Genomic DNA, 14111 nt, shown 5'->3' on the forward strand with positions numbered 1-14111 from the left:
CTGGTTAGCTGTTTCTTTGAAACACAACTCCATTCATCATTTTCTAAGGTTCACTGTAACTTTAAAGTCAGTGACCAGTACTCCTTTAGAGTTCTTTGAAGCTCTAAAGCCAGTTGAGTAACGGTAAGTCTCACAAGTTTAGCAGCCCCTCAGTCTGCAGGAGCCTCTGTTGATTCTGAAGCAAGAGTGTTGCCACTCTTCTAGAAGTTCGTCCCAATATCTAGGCTTGCTAGTCCACAGTTTCACACAAGGTGGGAAGGGTCTCCTTACTGACTGACCTAGATGAACAACTGGTTACATACAAATAACACAAGGCCTACAAATTTTGTTATCAGTACTTTGTTTATTTAAACTGTTTTCAAATTACTATTTAGTATGATACTAGCACAGGCAGCACACCAGCATTTGACACGGAAAATCATTCTGTGATAATTTTAACTGCCTTAACTGCTTTAATTGTAACATACAACACGGGGCTTCAACTTTTTCTAAATGAAAAGTAAACTGTCTGCATTCAAACTCCAGAAACATAGTATCTTAACTTCACACCACTATGCTTCCATAATTTATCTAATAATATTAAACATAAGCACAATGCAAAAGAAAAAAAACCAAAACAAAAACAGTATGAACTTGGTGTATAAAACATTTCAAAGTGGCAATAATAGGTTCTCCCAAGGAAAAATCAGAAAAATAAGGTTTACCAATACTGAATGATGACTATTCAGTGATGGAGATGATAATTGCAATTCTCATCAAGTATACCCACCCCTACTGAAATTACCCAATCTGCCAGGGAAAATTGAACAGTCATTTCTGTAAGCATGTTTGTGACTTCCCCTTTCCTTGGGCATTTTCCAAGTATGATAATTTTTTTTTAGGCCATGATTACACAGCATAGCTTTTTAAATATTTTTTGGTGTTACTTCCAATTCTTGTATAGCATATCCACAAGAACTAAGAAATATTTCACGTCTGAGATGCTTTAAAATAGAGCACCTGTTTTTAATCACAAATGTTTTCATCTATTTTCATTACACCTACAATACACTAATGCATAAAAAGTAAACAAAAACTGCAGGGTATGTAAACAATGCTAATTTACTGCATGTGGCAATGCATTGCAAGAAACAAGCTTGAAGCGAGTGACCTTCATTTTTGTAGTTTTGATCCTTTTTTTCTTTTTACAAGTTCTTTTTGTTTTATTTTTTAGTTTGTTTTATTTCTTTTTGCAATTTTTTTTTTGTTTTTCTTCTTTTTTTTTTTTTGAGTCTTTGAGTCTTTACTTGCATTGTTTAATTGTTTGCATCACATATAAATACAATATATACTTCACTGCATGCAAAGTGTTCATTGAAAATTAAAGGCAACTAAAATTAAAAGACCCTATCAAATGTGCTGCTAGTAACACTTAGCTGGTTTGCAGCCCCCACACGAGACTGTCCAGCAGCTGGTGGTTGCACTTGACCTCTGCCACGATGTGGAGGTGCCAAGAACTCAAACATTGAAGTATTGACCGAGCTTAATGTACGTGTCAGGTCAGATGGCAATGGGTCACTCCAAAAGAAATCATGATTCAAAGCTGTATCTGCATCAATTCTTTGGCCAGGATCTATGGTCAAAAACTTGTCAATTAAATCGAGAGCAAGGGGATCCTTCACATAGTTTCTTAATCTTTCTTTCACTCGTCTTTTCTGATTTGCCGGTAGGATCATTTTACTAAACAGATCCAGTTTCTCTACCCCTGGCCATACATCAGCAGCAATGGAGCCACACAAGTGACTTATTAAGGTTAACTGATTTTGTTCAGTATTCCCTTGCATGATAGGGTTTCGTGTCCATAGCTCTGCCATAATGCAACCTGCTCCCCACAGATCAATGGGAGGACCATAGTTTCTTTCTCCTAACAAAAGCTCTGGCGGTCTGTACCAAAGAGTGACAACTCTATTGGTGTAACGCTGGGTCTGGTCCTTGTTCAGGTGAATAGCACGTGCCAGACCAAAGTCTGCTAACTTCAGCACACCATTCTTAGTTATTAGAACATTTGCAGCCTTCATATCTCGGTGCAGGATTTTATTACTGTGTATGAAGTACAGTGCATTTAGCAACATCTGGGTAAGTTTTTTCATCTCTGACAAAGAGAACTTGATCTGATGGTTGCTTAGAAGGCCAGCTAAGTCATGTTCGCAGAACTCAAACACAAGGTATATACTTCCTTTATTGCGATTATAGGGAGAGGCTAGAAGACAAAAGAAAAAGAAAATGAAAAGAGTTAATGCACACTTCAACAGAGGGGACATATCTAAAAGTAGATTTGATGCTCACTATTATCCCATTCATGTTGTAAAGGACACAAAATAAAACTTACAAATTTGTCTCCATTCAGAAAAATAACCTCAATTTGGAAGAGAAAAATTATTTTGAAATATATATTGCACAGATTAGTATGCAGTGGGACACCTCTTTCAGCATGTTAGAGAAAATCCCTCAAGCAATTTCATTTTACAAGCAACAGAAATCTTGAATCACCCAAACTTTGTGCTGAAATGTTCTGAGAATGGTCGTCTAGAAAACACAAAGCACCCACAACACCACATGCCACTGCACCTGAATCTATTACATTTTCCTGCCCCAAAAGAGTATGCTGATTTCACTGTTGATTACAACTGGCTCCTTGAGAAATTTCCCTTTCTTTGGAGTCATTCATGATTTTTTTAGGTTCTTCACTTAGAAAACGACTAATTTTTCCCCTCGAGTGCTTAATGACTGTCACATCTTAGTAAAAGAACTCCACAACTTATTGATGAATATGTTGAGGATGCAAAATATAACTTGCAGAATGAGAAACAGTTTAAATACTTCTTGATAAGGAGAAAACCTCTGAAAAATAAGCTGCACTACTTCCAAGGCACTGACTATCCTGACATCACAACCACGATTCTTCATAAAATGAGAAAATCTGTTTACATTGATTACCCTGAAAAATATTGTCCTGTTTGGCCCTCATTAATGAGTAAAATACTAGATGAATATTTAAAATAATTTAACTCTTAGATATTTTCAGTGACAATTAGTTGCAAATCTTCGAAGTAGTGTCTCTCTTATATTGTTAAACCACATGACTTCCGCGTAAAGTAACGAAGGAGCAGTAGACATGACATAACCACTCAAACAACACAAAGTATAGTTTACTGATGTTAAAAATAGTTCTGTTTCTTTGAAAATGAAGAGATACACCTGAAATTAGACTAGCAGCGTCATCGACACTTTAACTACGCCGTCACGTCCATAAAAAGTATACTGGTTGCAGAGTTATTTCAACATCCAGTTGCTGGACAACTAAAACTTCAACTCACCTTTCGTTCGACAAATTTCCAACAGATTGACCACGTTTTCATGTTTCAGCAACTGAAGTATCTTAATTTCTCTGAGGGCGGTGATCGGGAACTGAACAGTGGTGCAAAAAACACCAAAAGTTCAATGACTAGAAAACAAGCACGGAAACTACTACATTTAGCAAATCACTCATTTACAACAATAATAGGTATATACCCCTTCTTTCTCGTTGTCCATGAGGACCTTCTTGAGGGCAACGATTTCTTTAAGATTCTTTCGGTTGCGTGCCTTGAACACCTCGCTGCAAAACAATTCTTAAAATAAACGACAAAGTCGAATTATCAAAATGGCGGACTGAAGCAGTCAACAAACCCAAAAGTTCCTTGACCAATTTTAACCATCCTTTCGTATTTGTTGACATCATGGCAGAAAGGGTAGTCCAAGAGGTCTTTACTCATCACAATTACGCGACAAACGAGGGTTGAAAATGGCGTTTTGGCAAAGAGAAGACAATCGCGTACGAAACCACGTTGTCCTCCTTACGCCGGTAAAATGAAGGTCACAGGAAGCAAGTTTCCCGGATGAGAAGAGACCCAAAAAATCCTTCCCAGAAGTCAACGTGCTCACCTTCAAAATGGCGTCTTGTGACGTCATCGACCTAAGATTCTCATTTTCCGAGAAACGCGTGGAAAATTTCAGACGAAATCTCCAATTTCACATTCTAATTTTACATTTACACTCGTAATCTTGCTTAAGCTTGGCAATCAGATCACTAAACGACTCATCTCTTGACGAAAATTGCGCCTCCCCACGAAATGTCCCTCTCTGCATTACGAACTTCGACAAATCGTTATTGTCGAAAAAAGGCGCCGTCTTTCTCGTCTTATTTTCCTGGATATAATTGTCAAGTTGATGTCAGTCTCGAAATAAAAAGCCTGTGACAAGAAGATTTTTTCTCCATTGAGTTCTCGTTAGAGTGAATGCCTTTCTGACTGTAACTGAATTGGTAAAAGAGAATTTCCGTTTATATACTTGGAAGGAACGCTGGGATTTCTGGGATTTCAACAAACCTTTGCATTGTGGGAAACTCGTAAACATTATTGTTGTGTCTCGACTTCTTGACCACATGAACAGCGAATGACCGTCGTAAACAACGCAGAAATGTGGCAGTTTAGGTTCTTGTTGCTATGTCTCCTGTTTCTTTTACTCGGACTCATTCTTCTATACAGAAAATCGCGAAGTTTTCGTTTCCGTATAAAGTATATTGGCTACAACTTTGTGATCATGTTATCCGCCATTCATTGGACCTTTGTTGGTTTGTGCCATCCATTTGATGTAGACAACTTTCATCGTTGCTCCGGCATCTTGTACAATTTCCTCGTCAGAGCCTACTCGATACGCGCTCAAGTTGAAGGACTTGAGATCTTTGATACTCTCAAAGAGAAGAATTTCATTATTGTAGCCAACCATCAAAGTTCGCTTGACGTTTTTGTGTTGCTTCAGACGACACCCCGTAGAACCACGTTCTTAGCGAAAAGGGAACTACTGTATGCACCTCTGTTTGGATTTGCGGCCTGGCTTTTTGGAGTCGTATTTGTTGATAGATCTAACGCCAAGAGTGCGAGAAACGTCATGGATAAAACAGCAAAAACGATGCGTGATAAAAAGGTAACCGTATAGGTGGTCAACAGAGGGGGGCTGGGTTCAAACTTCAATGGTCATGCTAACGGCCGAGACAACAATCGAAGTATTTAGAATTGTTTCTGATTATTTCAAGCCTTGAAGCAGTGAAACATCAACTGAGAAATTTGAGGTCCAAAAAGATCCAAATTATAGCTATCTTGGTATCTTTCTGAGGACCCCTAGAGGAATGCTAATGAGCAATTTTCTTTATGCTTGTCAGCACAAACTTTGGATCAAATAAGCTGTTAAAATTTACCTTGCTCCCAGCTGGTAGCTTTTTGGCTTAATAACAGGGCCCTGTGGGTGTTTGGTGGACAGGGGCTCAAACCCTGTTGAAGCATGATATTTTTCTGGCTTCTTTTTCAGCAGTTTTTTTAATTATAATTAGTTCACCTGTGAGGATTTTTCGCTGTTTGGTGAAAATTTCTCCCAAAGCTTTTTGGGGTTATTAAGCGTAGAAATATAATATAACCTTACACATTAGATACACATAACCGCCAGTAGATTGAGCTGTTGACCAAGTCTTCTGCTCACAGGACACAGGTTTTACACCGTTATTACTTTATTTGTAACTTGCTAAAATGTTAGCAGTAAATATTAAATAAATTAAATATCAGATGTTCTCATGTAATTTGCAGATTAATCTTTGGATCTTTCCAGAGGGCACAAGAAGCCAGAGTGGTACATTTCTCCCATTTAAGAAAGGTGCCTTCCATCTTGCCATTCAGGCACAGGTAGGTTGTCTGGATTCTCTCAAGTTGATGTCCATTAACACATGTGAATTTGGAAAGTGTTGAAAAGGGATAATGCACAGAGGGATGACTTGAAACAACTCACAAGATGGAGGATTAATGGCAGGACAAAAATGCAGGCCAACTTCATGGTTTGGTGTTTTTCGTTAGACAAAAGTTATGAATTGAAAATAATTAATAGTCTTTGTGAACTTGATTATTCGTAAAGACAGTTAAAATATTCATCTATTAATAATACTTAATATGTAAAAGTAGTGTAAAAATTAAATGGAACATTTTATGGAACTTCAGAATGAAACAATCATGTGTGTTTTGTTTTAGCTTCCTATTGTTCCTATTGTAATCTATGACTACTCTTCAATTTTCAACAAGAAAAACAAAGCATTTGAACATGGTAAGTTTCAGGTAGCTTTTTCATTTTAGTACTAAGAAAAATTTAACTCCCAGAGGTGATTAACATGTAACTTCTCCATAAATCCACACATTATACAGCATACAGGTAATGAGAATACTCAAATGTATCAGGTAGAAGTTGTTACCTCCTCCTTTCCCACCCCTTAGATGATAGTAAATTTTGATTTTGACAGAAATATTTTATAATGAGGGGATTACTAGAATGGATGGGTGGATGGACTAGGGTTCCACCTCAGTGCAGGATCGCTGCCTTATTCCACTCACACTCTCTTGTCTGAATGTTTTTTTATTTTCCTTAGTCAGCCATGGCCCACAGTTCTGCACTCATTAAAAACTTTTTTGTGTCAAAAGTAACCTTCCTTAAATGTGTTAGTTTGCCTTAGAGGGCACTTTGATTGATCTACACATATTGTACCACCCTTAAAATCAATTACCCACAAATGTAGAAAACAATCTTGAAGGGGCTAATCACTTTTCCTTTTCTCATTGGCCATCTCTAATTATTGGATAAGGTTGGGCATGATATCATGAATTATCAATGCTGAGGTCTGAGTTATCTGCCAAAACTGAAGAAATGCAACATGCCATGTTGGAGACAATTCTATAAGTAGTAATATCACTGCATATTTAATTTAGCAAATAACCAAATATGGCATACTGTCAAACAAATTTTAACATATCATAACACACCATAAGAAAATGCAATGATAATATATTCTTAACCAATATGCAAAAGAAGACACTTTTCTCTGAGTTGGCAAAAGTTTGAGCACACTAATGGCAAGGGGCTTGGAAACTAGGCAGACTTTGAACTTTACATGATAATCCAATATTTGTTGCAGGTATTGAGTTATCATGTCAACTTCATACACTATTGTATATTGACTGTATGTTCTTGCCCAATCAGAGTTTTCATAGAAAGCCTAATGTATAATAATTTTCTCTACATTGTTTGGGAGTTATGATACTTCATTGAATGAAAGGTGGAAGTAGGGATTACTAGAATTAAGGTATTGATGATAACTTTATTCAGTTTGTCAGTGTCATTTACTGTCACAGACATTGACTCCCTTTGACTACTCTTTCCATGTTGATTGCAAACCACATTGTGTATGAGGTAACCTAATTGTCAGTCACACTGATGCTGTCTTAACCCTTTAACTCCCAAGATCTCATTATTAATTCTCCTTACTGTCTGTCGTTCAGTTCTTGTGATGTTAGTTTTGAGAATTTGGTATTGTATCAACTTATAATCCACTGATTGATATTTTTCTTTATTCTCATCACATGTCTGCTTGATATTGTAATGATATTGTAAGGAGAAATTCTGTCTTGGTCACTCATGGGAGTTAAAGGGTTAAATCATAAACTTATTAGTTAAGTTTTTCATGTGCCATCTTGTAGGAATCATTAAAATTAAAGTGCTGGATCCCATTTCAACTGATGGCCTTGCAGCTGATGATGTTGGGGAGTTAACAGATCATGTTCGACAAGAGATGCTGAAAGTTTTCCATGAAAAGGACTCTTCAGGAAGCCACCAGAATTCAGTACCAGCAGGAGAGAAAAAGAATGAGTGACACTAACTTTTACATGAAATTAAAGCAAGTTGAGCTTAAATTCAATTCTATGTGGAGTTTTAAGTGTGTTTTAAAAATGAATATGATCAGAAATGAAATTATTTTACTAAAGAGATGGATTGTACATTGAATTTATAGTTTCCAGTCCCATTACAATTTTTGGTGCTACGTAATCTATTGGGCTAAAATAGCCAATGATGCCTGTGGACCTTCTTTCGCTTGCAAGGTTTTGAAGTTTTGATTGTAATTCAATTAACTCCAATAATACAAACAGAGTGATCTTGGTGTTTACTTTATTTAATTTTGAAACTCAAAATTTTAAATCATAAAGAGATCTTTATTTTAATTTTTATGAATGAAATAAATCAATAACTCTATTTTAATTTTCAGACAAACATCTGGCTTGAAATACTTGTAATCTGAGTCTTTTTTTTTATTTTTTAAATTATTGTGTTCAAACAAATGTTTTAATGGCCTTTATTTATAAATAAAGGATTTGTCTTTATCCCAGCATTTGTGTACTCCATTGAATTTGTCTTGTCTCAGCCCAAGAATCAGTGTGGATAGTACAATGGGAACTGCTCTTACTAAGTGATTAGTTTGTTCAAAAAATAATTTGTCATGTGGAAGAGTGAGCCCTTTTGGTGCCTTTAGGTGCAGGCTAAATGTTAACACTTATGAAACAGTCACCCAAGAAGGAATCTGGTATTCAGTACTTGTTTAATTGTTACTCCATCACAACCGTTTTTCAAATGCTAAATTAATTTGCATATGTTTTTTCCCAAATGAACAATTAAACGTGACCTAAAACACACCTTTAATAAGTAATATGTTTGACCTCAAGGACAATTAAGTAACATCCGTATCCATAAAATGTACAAGTCTCGGATTGCAATTGTTAAACTTTGAGGAGTTGTTTATAGAGCTGAGCGCTTTGCAATTGACTGTCATAAAACCCAAACCAAAGTTATTACAGGGGCCAATCGGAGGACAGGAAAATACCCTGAAGAGCCAATCAGAACTCAAAGTAAAAACAAGCAAATCGCCTAAAGCGCGAGAAAACGCGGGCGACCAAGTCGTGATCGATTTTAGTTTTTCTTATCAATGGTCTGGAGAGTGGTGCGAGTTCCCGGACCAAACTCACAGAGCAAAGTAAACCAAACCAATGCAAGCCTGGATTACTTTCGACACAATTTAATTTTGCCCTGATAAGAAATATCTCTTTGCTGAAAAGACCTCCCCTCACATAAATTGTGACGTTCAGGCGCGTTAAGGGGTGTAGATAGGTCTTCAATGGACATGCAACTTTCAAAGAAGCACGCAAGATTTTGTTCGCCAATCATATCAACTGAAGTGCGATTTCTGTACTTTTCATCTATCAAAGAGGCTGAAATAGTTTGAGGCAGCTGTATTTACTGGCTAGTACTGTTAATGCCGTTTTCTTGCAGTGACTTTTCTGCAGAAGCTGTTAACCCGCCCCTAAACATGTTGTTCTCGCAGCACTTACTGCAATGAGCAAGCTGAATTTGCCCTGCCGGACCACACTACAAGAAATTTGCACCAAATTGGTAATGTAACCTTCTCGGGCAGCGTTTGAATACCTTTAAATGCATACTCGAAAGATAGTTTGAAAAATGATCACGCGAGCAGATCTAAATTGGGTTAAATCCTGCGCGTAACCCCAAGCGATTCTGAACGATTCCATGAAGTCATATGTCCAACAGATTAAAAGCCTCTTAACGTGGATCAAGTTTGTAAAAATGTGTATCTCTTAAAGGAAAAACGATTGTTGCTATTGGTTAGTAAACATGGCTAAACTTGCCCTAAGTGTAAGAAAAGATAACAAAACCCTTAAATTTCTACTTCTGTAACGACAATTTTCAGACTACTTTTCTGCTCTCTCAGAACTACAAAGACCCCGTCTCTCACCTAGTTTTGTCAAATTTTCTGCTAAACATCCACTTTTCTTGCGATGGAGATTCTCTTTTTAAATTCACGCAAGAAACTTATTTGTTGTCTCATCGTTTTCGTTGCCTTTACTATAAAGGAGACAGAAGGCATTCCAACACCTCATGATTCACTACATCAGGCGGTTTAGGCAATGTCTTGTAGAAAATCACAGCGTCTCTGTTGTAAATTCTGATTTCCTTTTCGTTACTCTGTACTGCTTGTGTACTAAGGGATTCGCTTAGGCTACTGTTGTTTACTGTCTTCGTTGCCTTTACTATCGAGGAGACAGAAGACTTTTTCCAACAGCTCATGATCCAACCAAGCCGATGGTTTAAGTGATGTCTTGGGGAAAATTACAGCGTCTATCTTGAAAAATCTGACTTCTCTTTCGTCACTCTGTTCCGCTTCTGTATTAAGGGACTCGGCTAAGCTTCTTCGTTCCTCGTTTCCCCTCAGCGTTTCCTTAAAAGTTGTCAGCCAGGATAAGACAGCAGCTTTTTGGTTTTCTGACATGACTTTGTGTTTCTTACTCAAGACCTGCGCCAGAAAATTGACACAGTACCATGACAGGTCTTGCTCTGAACACAGAACGTTAGGGATTTTGCGGAGAATGGATTCCACTGCGTCTTGAAGGACATCGTTTAAGTAAGGCTTGCTCGGTGCGTACTGCAACACCAGCAAACAAAACAGCACCAAGCTCGGTGTTAGAACATTAACACTGAGTACGCACAATTGTGACTCCAAAACGATTCTGTTCCAAGGATTGCATGCGAAGTCTGAGGTATTTGGGACATAACCGAGAAAGCTTGTTAAGCACTTAACTGCGCACTGTCTTACAGTCTCACTGTCACGGACTAACGAGTTCTGTATATAAACAAGCAGAACATGGAGGTCTTCGTCGGATAGTTTCTCGAGAGAAGGTTCGTTTGCGTCGTTACCATTCGACAATACCAAAATGGGGTTCACTAACTCCTTTCTAGTTTTGAAGAAGACATCCCAAAAGACAAGACTTGCAAGACCCAAAATGCTTTGCCCTTCATTAACAAGATTAATCATACATTTTTTGTCGAGACTGAACACATGCTGAGCACCTTCCTGAGACAACATCTGGGAGATTGCAAGGGATGCGATGAGAACCAAAGTGCTTGCGAGAAGATTGACGTCCTTGACAGAGTCCGTTCGCAGTTCGACAGTGTTTACCAGTTTGGAATTTAAAATATGTTCAACAAAGCTACAGAAAGGCTTGTTGGATAGAAGCACCGCAGCCACCCGGTAATTTTCTCTATTCGTATCCCTAGCCAGCAAAACATTCAGATAATTTATGGCACAAACTGCAAATCTTTGATCACCGTCTGAGGAAGTCAACAAGTTGATGACGCGATACAAGAGTTTGACGTCAAATGCCAGGTTGGCCTTCATCTGTACTGTTGTCATCACATTCAGCATGGTAGAAATAGAATGGTGTGCGAGAGGATGGGACTTGTGGCTTGAAAAAATCTTGAGGAAAATGCTAGTTATTTGGATTGCTGTTGATTTTAAGTGAGATGCACTTAACTTGGCTGGGATAGACTTTGAATCTCCAGACATCAATGCTTCTATAATGATCCCTACTCGACTAACAAGGGCCTCCATGTTATGATCAATCAGTGAGACAAATTCTCGAAAACACGGATCGTTTGAAATTAAAAGTTGTTGGAGTTCCTCGTCAGCGGAACAGTTCTGAGTCTTTTCGCTTCTAAGAAAGCAAATCAAAGCCTGTCGACCAAAGGCGTGTGTTAGAGGTTCACGAGAAAATATCCAGGAAAGGAAGAGAATGTTTTTAATGTGAATCGACTCAAATTCGTTTGGTGTAAAATTCACCAAATTCTGCTCCAGAATGTGTTGAGCGACGTCCATGGTTTCCATGACGTCAGTTGGCAGTGTCAGTTTACTCAGCCTGCTGTAGGGTGCAATCCAAAGATACAGTAAGTGTTTCAGAGTGACACGAGGCATAAGGCTGAGGTCGGAAAGAAGCATTATATACTTGTGCAAGCTTGTTGCGAGGCTTTCGAGGGAGACGATCATGTCACCATGAGTAAACGCCACGTACATCAGTTCGATGCAAGCACATTGTGAATTGAAGAGAGAGACGTCATTTATCTCAGTCGTGGTAGACTGTCTCACTGGGCATTGTGTAAGTATGTTTAGGCAAGCGGTTACGGAATGGATACGAGCAATATTGCTTGTCTGAAGCACTTCCTTTAGCTGGGTGGTGTCGCAACTATCGGCAAGAGCAAGGCACAGGTCTGTCAAGAAACGCCCTGTGACGTCTTCGAGCTCTTTGCCATCTGGACGTCTACAAAAGCTCTCTCTGATCTCTAGGGAGAGTCGAACAAAAGAACCTGACGCTAGTTTCTTTGCAAAATCGTGTCTGTAACTATTCACTGAAGACACTGAGAGAGAGAGAATCTCAAAAAAGCTTTTGAACACTGCAAGACATTCGATAGATTCGTAGTTCAGCATCAAGGCCGGTACACATGTCTGATCGATAGCTTTCCACAACGAATCAACAAACTGCTCAAGTATTTCATTCTCATATGAAACCGTTGATTCATTCCTTGTCAGCAGGGCTGCGTACGACGGTTTCCTTACCTGGAACTCTTGACCAAATAGTAAAGCCTTCTTGATAACCTCCAACAAAGCACCCAGAAGTGCTCCAAATGCTCCTAATGGATAAACATTTTTGTTATGCTGAGGTATAAATACGACCAGAAACGTTTAGGTGGAGCGGCTTTCAAAGTTGTTTAGTAATATTTAAAGTGCAAGAAAAGGTCAGGCGATTTTCGGAAAAAGTGGAAATATATCTAATAACTTGTCTCACTTAAGAGCATATCACTGCGACCTTGGTCATAGCTTAAATCTGCTCTACAGGTGTTGGCTAAACTTAACCTAGAAGGGGTGTGAGCTGACTCTTTCAAAAGGATGCGGAATTAAAGAATGGCTTACCTTTAGGAATATTTCGGAAATATATCCTTGGCTTTGTGAATTTTTCCATTTGGGAGATCACAGTTGACACAAGAGGACCAACAGCTTCAAACGACATCGATGAGGGAAAACGATTGATGTTTAGAAATTGCACCACAGCACAAGCTGCCTGAGTGATAACCCTGTGATCTGCAGACTTCAAGCTTTGGTGCAGGATATCAGCACATTTCTTACAAAGCTCCTCGTTTGGGAAGAGTTGAACGTTGAACGATTGCGAAGATAAAATTAGGGAAAGCACACGAATTGCTTGCTGAATGATTTCAGGATTCTTGAACTTGATGGCTTTTGATACACCGACGATTACTGACTCGATGCCGTAGACAGAGTAGCCTTCGGTGTAAAAGACATCGGCTCTCACTATGTGATCCAAACAACAGAAAACCGAGGCCAGAATTATGTCATTTGAACACTCCAAGTCCTCAAGGAGCATCTCTCCTATTCCACATCTTAGAATGACCCTGGTAAATGATTTTTCTTCAGAATCATGTCGTAAAATACGAGTGATGCATTGTATAGCTCCAGTCTGGATTGCCTCGTTTTGTGATAGCATCAACTTCTTTAAACTTTCAAGAATATCGCTTTTACCTTCGTTTGGGGGTTTCAAAACTGACATTAACACATCTGGCTGTGTAGTGAACATTTTCAGGACCCCAAGGGCGTTAACTTGAGTATCGAGACTTACAGAACAGTTGATAACAGCGCATGTTTGTCGGCACATTTTCTCTCGGATTTGAAAATTTAACTCCTTCACCGCTTCTTCGCTGGAGCATACTTGTACAAGTATGAATAGAAAGGCGACTTTAATGGACTCTTCAGGAAACACAATGTTAGAGATAAAATATTCCAAAAGAGAAGACGAATTCTTGGCAAATACTTGAGACAAAGCCGGGATCGATTTTAAAAGTCGCCCTAAGGCGAGAACAAAAGGATAGGATTTCCTGAAATTGTTTAACCGCAATATTTGGTTCTCTGACGTTTCCATAACTTTCTCCACAAGTTTTTCAGAACGCAGCTTGACAGTGATAATATCGAGTGCCTCAACTGCTGTGTTCATCAGAAGTTCGTTCTCTGATGACAACAAATCCATTATTGTGCTGCAAAGGTGCGAGACAATCTGCGTACTTTGACAGAAAAGCTCCAAGACATTTTGATTGTTCGTAAGAAGAAAAACAATCTCTTGAAGAGCCTTGCGTTTGCGAAGGTGAAGGACATTTGGACTCTCCAAAAGCTCTACAAGACACGCTACGCAGACTAATGTAACGTTTCTTCCTGTCATTCGCCACTGAGAATCATGCTTTGAGTGATCTGAAGTGAAAAAACTGAGCGAATTTTCGGTCGACTCCATTCTGCTAACTTGCGATACTTGCAGGAATGG

At 38.6% G+C, this 14111-nt stretch overlaps 3 protein-coding genes across 4 annotated transcripts; 1 reads left to right on the top strand and 2 right to left on the bottom strand.

Moving 5' to 3' along the window:
- Positions 1–323: 323 nt before the first annotated feature.
- Positions 324–4993, bottom strand: LOC113669094 (cyclin-dependent kinase 9). 2 transcript variants are annotated; one of them, XM_027185092.2, is made up of 4 exons: positions 3964–4993; positions 3553–3637; positions 3357–3447; positions 324–2239 (listed from the first exon to the last, which is right to left on the bottom strand). In XM_027185092.2, exons 2-4 carry the CDS (start codon positions 3571–3573, stop codon positions 1377–1379), a joined length of 975 nt encoding a protein of 324 aa, XP_027040893.2. In that variant the 5' UTR covers positions 3574–3637; positions 3964–4993; the 3' UTR covers positions 324–1376. The 2 variants fall into 2 exon arrangements, with proteins under 2 accessions (XP_027040893.2, XP_027040892.2); XM_027185091.2 differs by having other exon boundaries at positions 3709–4986.
- LOC113669095 (1-acyl-sn-glycerol-3-phosphate acyltransferase alpha) lies at positions 4416–8272 on the top strand. Its single transcript, XM_027185093.2, has 4 exons — positions 4416–5004; positions 5658–5753; positions 6093–6165; positions 7590–8272. Exons 1-4 carry the CDS (start codon positions 4474–4476, stop codon positions 7760–7762), a joined length of 873 nt encoding a protein of 290 aa, XP_027040894.2. The 5' UTR covers positions 4416–4473; the 3' UTR covers positions 7763–8272.
- A 1588-nt stretch (positions 8273–9860) lies between these two features.
- Positions 9861–14081, bottom strand: LOC113669080 (meiosis inhibitor protein 1-like). Its single transcript, XM_027185078.2, has 2 exons — positions 12698–14081; positions 9861–12417 (listed from the first exon to the last, which is right to left on the bottom strand). Exons 1-2 carry the CDS (start codon positions 14079–14081, stop codon positions 9956–9958), a joined length of 3846 nt encoding a protein of 1281 aa, XP_027040879.2. The 3' UTR covers positions 9861–9955.
- Positions 14082–14111: the final 30 nt, after the last annotated feature.

The sequence above is a fragment of the Pocillopora damicornis genome, chromosome 4, assembly GCF_964200805.1.
Source record: "Pocillopora damicornis chromosome 4, jaPocDami1.2, whole genome shotgun sequence".
NCBI lineage: Eukaryota > Metazoa > Cnidaria > Anthozoa > Scleractinia > Pocilloporidae > Pocillopora > Pocillopora damicornis.